We start from the raw sequence: 8,322 nt of genomic DNA, 5'->3' as shown, positions 1-8,322 counted from the left end.
GGGGTATTTTTTTGGTCAGTTCCCTGGGAAAGAGAGTCTGAGGAAGAAACGTATATGCAGGAAGTTTTATGTGGAGTCCTCCTAGAACCAACACATGTAATCTTATAAGGGACTCAGAAGTAGAAATTGAACTGGGAGGGAGTTCGTGGTTTTTAAAAGAAATATATCCACACATAGCTTGATAAGTCTTCCTTTAAAAATTGGAGTGTCCCTTGCTCCCCATTGAGTATGGGCTGGACTTAGCGACTCGCCTCTGAATAACTGAACAAAGGAGAAAATGATAATGTGTGGTTTTGGAGATTGTCATAAAAAGGCACTGTGGCTGCCATCTTGGTAGCTCTGTCTCTTGAGTTATTTGCTCCTGGGCAAGCAATTTGCCATGTCAGGAGGACATTCACTGAGATGAGGTCTGTGTGACAAGGAACTGATGGCTTTTTTCAGTAGCATTCAGAAAGTAAGCATCTTGGAAGCAGATCCTCCAGCACCAGGCAAAGCTTTAGATAAGTCCAACCTCTGTTAACAGGTTGAGTGCAACATCATAAAAGATATTGAGGCAGAGGTATCTAGCTAAGTTGCTTCAGGATTCATGACCCTCAGAAAGGGTGTGAAACAACAAATGTCTGTTGTTTTAACCAGCTAAGTTTTGGAGTGATTTGTTTCGCAGCAATAAATAACTCCAAATCTCCACCAACATTTGTTATCTCTTCGGTTTTGATAATAGCCATCCTAACAGATGTGAGGAGGTATCTCATTGTAGTTTTGATTTGCATTTCCCTGATGATTAGTGATGTTGAGCACCTTTGCATATACCTATGGCCCACTTGTATGTCTTTTTTGAAAAATGTCCATTCAGATCCTCTGCCTATTTTAAAATTGGGTTATTTGGATTTTTTGCTATCAATTGCGTGAGATCCTTATATTTTCAATTTTGTTATGGTATTTTTCAGCTTTGGAATTTCTGTTTGGTTCCTTTTTATAATTTCTATCTCTTGTTATATTCTCATCTTGTTCATATATAGTTTTCCTGATATCTTTTAGTTCTCTGTCTGTGTTTTCTTTTAGTTCTTTCAGCATGTTTAAGACAGTTATTTTAAAGTCCTTGTCTGATATGTCTGAGGCCTATGTTTACACATGGATGGTTTGTGCTGGCATTTAATTCCTTTGGCTGTACTATGTTTTTCTGATTCTTTGTATGATTTGTAATTTTTTGTTGAAAACTGGGAATGTGAAGATACAGCCCCCTCTTCTGATCTTTGTAAACTGGCTTTCTGTGGGGGGTGGCTTTCATTAATTAGCAGAATGTGTTTTGAGCCTTGTAATCAGCTCAAGGTGAAACTTAAGGTCTTCTCAGTTCTTTTCCAAGAATGCATCCTGTGTGTGTCTTTGTGTGTCTTTATCAATTACTCTCTATACACAGCTGCTTTTAAATTTCTTTATTTTGCAAACAGTCTCACCACAGCTTTCCCTTGGGACTTTAGATGGTCTATTGTATTTCTCCACTGGTAATCTCTGCCTTAGGCTTTTATAGTTCGATATAGTCATGCATGGCTTAACGATTGGGACACTTTCTGAGACACGTCATTAGGCAATTGCATCATTGTGTGAACATCAGAGTGTACTTACACAAACCTACATGGTATAGCCTACTACACACCTCAGCTATATGGTTCAGCCTATTGCTTTTAGGCCACAAACTTATATAGCATTTTACTCTACTGAATACTGTAGGCAATTGTACCACAATGATAAGTATTCCTTTATCTAAACATATCTAAACATAGAAAAGGTACCGTAAAAATACAGTATAAAAGATTAAAAAATGGGGGGGCCGGCCCCATGGTATAGCAGTTAGGTTCAGTGCACTCCATTTTGGCAGCCTAGGATCACAGGTTCTGACCCTGGATGCAGACCTACACCTCTCATTGGCCATGCTATGGTGGCGAGCCACATAAAAAAATAAAGGAAGATTTGCACAAATGTTAGTTCAAGGCTAACCTTCCTCAAGCAAAAAAAAAAAAAAAAAAAATGAGGAAGATTGACAACAGATGTTAGCTCAGAGTGAATCTTCCTCAGCAAAAACTAACAAACAGAAAAGGACCACCTGCATTGGAAACTTACTATGAATGGAGCTTGCAGGACTGAAAGTTGCTCTGGGTTAGCCAGTCAGTGGTTGGTGAGTGAATGTGAAGGCATAGGAGATTGCTATACCTTACTGTAGACTTTAAAACACTGTACATTTAGTCTACACTGAATTTATAAAAACAATGTTTTTCTTTCTTCAATAATAAATTAACTTTAGCTTACTTTTTATTTTATAAACTTTAAATTTTTTTAACTTTTTGGGTCTTTTATAATAACACAGTTTGAAACAGAATATATTGTACAGCTGTAAAAAAGTATTTTCTTTCTTTGTATCTTTATTCTATAAAGTTTTCTCTTTTTAAAAATATTTTAACTTTTTTTAGTTTTTAAAGTTTTTGTTAAAATTAAGAAACAAACATTCATATTAGCCTAGTCCTACGCAGGGTCAGGATCATCAGTATCACTATCTTCACTGTCACATCTTCTCCCACTGGAAGGTATTCAAGGGAAATAATAATTGATTTTTGGCTCCTTCTTATATTGTCAAGACTTTTATCAGCATTTTCATTTTGTTCATACATCATATTCCTGTCTTTTCTCATGTCTTCATTTGGCTCTTCGAGTTATATCTCAGACAGTTGCTTTAAAGCCTTATCTAGTAAGTTCATCCTCTGGGCTTCCTCAGGGATAGTTTTTGTTGATTTATATTGTTCCTTTGTTATTTATTTATTTATTTTCAGATGTACATCATATTTCGAATTCTGTGTAGAAGATAAAAACAACGACAAAAAAACGCATAGCATTGGAGATTGGATTGGTGGTTACCGTAGGGGAAGGGGGACGGGGGAGGGCAAAAGGGCTGATAGGCTCACATGTGAGGGAATGGACTAGAATTAGTTTTCGGGTGGTGAACATGATGTAATCTACACAGAACTTGATATATTGTTCCTTTGAATGAGTCACACTTTTCTGTTTCTTTGGGTCTCTTATTACTTTTTGTTTAAATCTTGACATTTGAATCAATGTGGCAACACTGAAAGCCAAATTTTCTGCCTTCCCCAGGGTTTGTTACTTTTTTAAAAAAGTTATCAGGTGTCTCTGTGCCAGAGATCAGCCTAAGATAACATCTTAAGGTCTTCTCAGGTCTTTTCTGAGCCTGAGTCTTTAGCTGAGCATGGATGGTGACTTCTACATTTTCTGTATATGAGGTTGCTTTCAATAGTCATGGTCCTTAAAAAAAAAAAAAAAAAAAAAAGCTCCACAAAAGGGAAAAATGAGAAAAAATAACAAGTGCTTTCTCTTTAAATCTCTTGGAGTATGCTTTAGTCTGTGGGATTTGCAACAAAGGTGGCCCTCCTTTATGTAGGCAACTCTGTGATCAGAAGCAGCAATCAGCACACAGATCCTTGATGTTTTAAGGACAGTCGTTTTTCCAACTGTGGCTCCCACAACCTTCTCCAGAAACATGGGTATGGCTACCTTCCATAAGGATGAGTGTGTGTGGACGATAGCCACTACTCTGGTAATGGTTGAAAATGATTGAAATTAATCACAATTTATCAGCCAAGCCAAGCCTGGAAGCTTCAAGCTTTGACTAAACTTCATATTTCTAAAATACTTAACCAGATACTTCCTGCCGGTACTTTTGTTGTCTATACTCTGCCATCTTCCCTCACGTCACTCGATACCTCACTCTTTTCAATCCTTGCACCAATGGCCATCTTATGGAGCATAGCTACTGGTTTGCAACATCAAAGACCCATGAAGAATTATGGGACTCTCTCCCACAGAAACATCAGAATCTATGGACTGGCCTCCATCCTTCAAGGTGAAAAACAATAGGTTTTACCTGGTCCTTGTCATGATAGGATCTCAAACATTTCATTAGGAGGAAGAATGTGGCTGGACAAGCCAATGATACTCATTATGGATGATTCCTCTGGGATTTTCTCTTGTGTCTTTCCCACATTCTATAGTTTGTCATTTTTGTGCTTCTTTGTCTCTTGGAAGGCATTTTGGAGGTGAAAAACAGAAGAAGCTTGTACAATTGATTGACTTTGTTTTCAAAATCTAAAGTTCGTAGGATAACTAGAGGATCTCTGGAAGAGGTAATGAGAGAAGAGGAAGAAAGTTGAGTGTTTGGGAAGGGGCTAAATCAGGGGAGGGTCTCTCGGTTATGGGGGAGAGGGATCCAGTCCTGACCCATGGTAGTTCCCCAGGGAAGCAGAAGACCCAAAGTGAGTGACTGCATAGGGAGCTGAACAATCAGACTGGAAACCTTGGATTCCAGTGCCACATGTGATGAATGGGAAGTTGTAACAACCAAGTGCGTCCAGGGCCAGTATTAACCTGGTAATATCTTTGAACAGATAACTGGTAACCTGTGGCTGCTCCCTCTTGGTCTCACCCCATCACTTTGGCACTGCGCATGCCTACAGGATCCAGATAGTTCTGGTAAGGAAGGATTGTAGAAATGATCTCTAAAATTAATGGACTTATGATTTACTGCCAACTTGGAGGAAATTGGAACTCAATCTAAGATTATGTTGACTTGAATGCGAGACCACACCTGCACACGTGTTCTAACATACATACCTGTTACATCTGTTTTATGCCTATTTTTTCATTTTATGTTCAGAGCGCTTACCACACTGCTTGGCAGTTACGACATGCTTAATAAATGGCTACTGAATTAAAGAAATTTTACTTCAAAGCTTTCGATAAGGATGTCAAACTGTTTTCAGCAGGTCTCTAGCATGAATTATTTTATAATTCCACCATCAATCAATGAGTTTCTGTTTAACTTCACTCTCACTAACCGTGACAAAGAGTACAGTTTAAGATGAATTTTCATTTGAGTTTCTATGTCTTTAATTTCTAGCGGGTTTGTACAATTTTCCCTAAATGTATTGTCCATGCCACTTTTTTCTCTTGAAAATGATATGTTCTGCTTTTTACCTATTTTCTATTGAAATGTTTATTATCTTTTTGGGTAGATACTGTGAGAATTCTACATATTAAAAGTACATTTTAAAAATTGTTTATTTTGTCATTTGCTTTTTCATTTTTGACATCATAATATTTTGAAATTTTATATATTCTTTGTTTAAACTTTGAATACAGAAACTTGCAAAGAAGAAAGTAACAATCACTTAAAAGTCCACCACTAAGGGGCTGGCCCCGTGGCCGAGTGGTTAGGTTTGCGCGCTCCGCTGCAGGCGGCCCAGTGTTTCGTTGGTTCGAATCCTGGGCGTGCACATGGCACTGCTCATCAAACCACGCTGAGGCAGCGTCCCACATGCCACAACTAGAAGGACCCACAACGAAGAATACACAACTATGTACCAGGGGGCTTTGGGGAGAAAAAGGAAAAAAATAAAGTCTTTAAAAAAAAAAAAGTCCACCGCTAAAAGTTAATTGTTTTTAGCATTTTGGTGAATATTTTTCTATTTTTCTCTGATAAGCTGTTAGAGTTTTGCCCAACAGAGGATTTAAATGAGTAGTATTGAAATATGCTTGTCTTTAAATTTCTGGAGTTTGGTTTACTACTCAAAACTTTCTTAAGCCAAGATATCGTAGCCACATTTTCTAATGAAACCTATAGTTTTTTATTCTATTTAGCTTTTTATTAAAGTAGAATATTTTTTGATTTAGTGCATGAAGTCACATTATTAATCATTTATTTTTAAGTAGTTTTTAAATGTATTTGTTGCATAATCCTTTAATTTGCCTTGTGATTTAGGATCCCAAAATTATATGTTAAGTGTTACATTTACTATTTTCTGTTTCTGGACTTCCTTTGATATGTAAATGCATCTGCTATTACTGTTTTGACAATTGCAGCTATAATTCCAGCATATGCTGCCCCATACACTAGCTAGCCTCATCTCACTGCATAATCCTCTGTTTTGAAATCACCTTGTTTATCGTTAATTTCCCAGAGAAATTTCTATTTTTTAGATTCTTCCAAAAGTGTATAGTTTGTCCTTATGATTATATAAATAATTATGCCAATTAATTGAGGGAAAAATTGGTATTGTTAGTATTAATCAACTTTCCCATTGAGAAACATGCTAGTTATCTACAACTGTACAAATGTTCTAAGTTCTTTTAAAATATTATGGCTTTCTTCACATTTCTTCTTAGGATTAATTATAGGTATTTTATACTTAGTAATTTACTACTGCAATTGGAAAAATCCATTTTTCCATTATATACTTTTATGCATGTATTTTACAAATTTTCCCTTATGAAGAATTATCTCATTTTTCCCCTTTATTTTGCTCTTGAGTCAGCAATTATTTCCTGGAATTCCTTAAAGTGGTGTCACTTTCATGCAAATATCTTCCTGCTTTGCTTTTAATGAGCTTTTTCTCCTGGTAAAAATATAATGAAACCAACAAACAAATTAACACAGAAATTGAAAAGACATGGAATAAGCATATATATCCAACATTCATTAGAGCAAGTTTACCCTTCAACAACCAGCTTTACCATAAACCATGAACCCTGCCCCAAGGATGTGAGTAAATCTTGTGAAGAATAAGACCCAACTCCCAGGGCAGGATCTGAGAAGGCAGCTTTAACAGTTTCTGCTGTTACTCCTGGACACCATGGTGTCAGAAAGAGGGGTTTTGGAAAAGGCAAAGGAAGTACAGAAAAGTTTTAGACTCCTTTCCCAATCTTTATCACTTTAAAAATCTCTGTTCTCAATAATTTCTTTCCCAGTGAAAACCAGATGGTCTGAATCTCACAGGCAACACAACATATTTCCCCTGAAATATGTTGTCATCTGTGGGAGGGGCTCTTGTCCTCTCCCTGACTTCCCTCAGATTCTTTAGTGACCAGGAAGTCCTCAGTTCTTGTGGTGTTTAATCTTATACGTCAACTTGGCTAGGCCAGAGTGCCCAGATGTTTAGTCAAATACCAGTCTAGATGTTTCTGTGGAGGCATTTTTTAGATGTTATTAGTATTTAAATCAGTACACTTAGAGTAAAGCACAAAGTTTTATCCTCCATAATGTGGAGGGCCTCATCCAATCAGTTGAAGGCCTTAGGGGAAAAAGACAGGTCCCCCAGGGGAAGAAGGAATCCTGCCTCCAAATTTTCCTTCAGACTGGAGAACTCTTCTCTTCCTTCATCTCTTCCCTGGGTCACCAAGCGGCTGCCTGCTTGCAGATTTCAGACTTGCCAGCCCCCACAATACTGTGAGTCAATTCCTTAAAATAAATCTGTCTTGCTGTATATATGCACATCCTATTGGCTCTGTTTCTCTGGAGAATCAGAATCAGATTATACAGGCCTACAGGAACCAGCAGTCTCAGAGAGCTTGTCTGCACTCCCTGGGCTGAGGGCTGCCAGGGACAAGAGATGAGAATCCGGTATTTGGATCCGTGAATATTTGTGAAATAACTTCAGGGCTGTGTATGTTACACTGGGACACCTAATTTTGGCCTCTTCACCACTAAACCTACTGGTACAGGCTGGGCAGAGCAGATCTGTGTGATTTAGGGAGGCTTGAGGGATTCTGAGGTCACTGTGGGGGAGGAATGAAGCTGTAGCCAAACCAAAGGCACTGACCACATGGAACTAATCTGGGTCTAAACTTTCCTCTGGGAACAATGACCCTGAATGTTGTCTTTCCCTCCTCATCACAGAACTATTGTGCACAGCAACCCTAAGGGACAGCCAGGGCGTTTACTCACTTCTTTTCCACGTCCTGGATGGAGTCAGGCAGAGGCTGATTCCTGGTTTCAGGAAGGAGTCGGACAACAAGTCCAGCGAGGATGGGGAAGACTCCATAGATGATCCAGGGCAGGTGGGGGGAAGACACGGTTAGGATCATCAAGAGGGGAGCCAGGGTTGCTCCAATATTAGCAACAGTTCCAGTGACAGCTAAAGCTGTTGCTCTTGGGGTCGAAACAATAATAAAAAAAAATCTAGTGAAAATCCAGCAATATAATCTATGATTTACTAGTTTGCTTTGTTATGGAAGACAACACATCAGTGTGTTTAGATGTGGAGATTGATGATATACTCTTGTTTTGGACATTTTCTCTCTTACTTTCTAGCAATTCTTTTCAATTTCACTTGTGTCTTGAGACAAAATTTGATGATTGAAGAAATACTGTTACCCATAGCATTTACACTTCATGTGATTCAGAAGATTTCAGGAGAAGAAACATTAAAGGACTTAATGCTTCGTAAAAAGTCAAAGTAGAAAGAATTTGGTTATAGTTTT

General features: G+C 38.0%; 1 protein-coding gene across 4 annotated transcripts in view; it reads right to left on the bottom strand.

The window, feature by feature from the left end:
• Window positions 1-2,448: 2,448 nt before the first annotated feature.
• LOC106822077 (organic anion transporter 7-like) overlaps window positions 2,449-8,322 on the bottom strand; it is a 32,686-nt gene continuing 26,812 nt past the window's right edge. For 2 of the 4 annotated variants that reach the window (XM_044750357.2, XM_070488047.1), the window contains 2 exons: window positions 7,787-7,990; window positions 2,449-4,181 (listed from right to left, as the gene is read on the bottom strand). In XM_044750357.2, coding sequence (XP_044606292.1) covers window positions 4,007-4,181; window positions 7,787-7,990 — 379 coding nt within the window. In that variant the 3' untranslated portion in view covers window positions 2,449-4,006. Of the gene's footprint in view, window positions 4,182-5,521; window positions 6,459-7,786; window positions 7,991-8,322 lie in introns of those variants that run through there. The other 2 variants (XR_011495137.1, XM_014827094.3) reach the window with 1 other exon arrangement.

This window comes from Equus asinus, chromosome 17 (assembly GCF_041296235.1).
Source record: "Equus asinus isolate D_3611 breed Donkey chromosome 17, EquAss-T2T_v2, whole genome shotgun sequence".
Taxonomy (NCBI): domain Eukaryota; kingdom Metazoa; phylum Chordata; class Mammalia; order Perissodactyla; family Equidae; genus Equus; species Equus asinus.
This window is presented reverse-complemented; position numbering and strand designations above follow the sequence as displayed.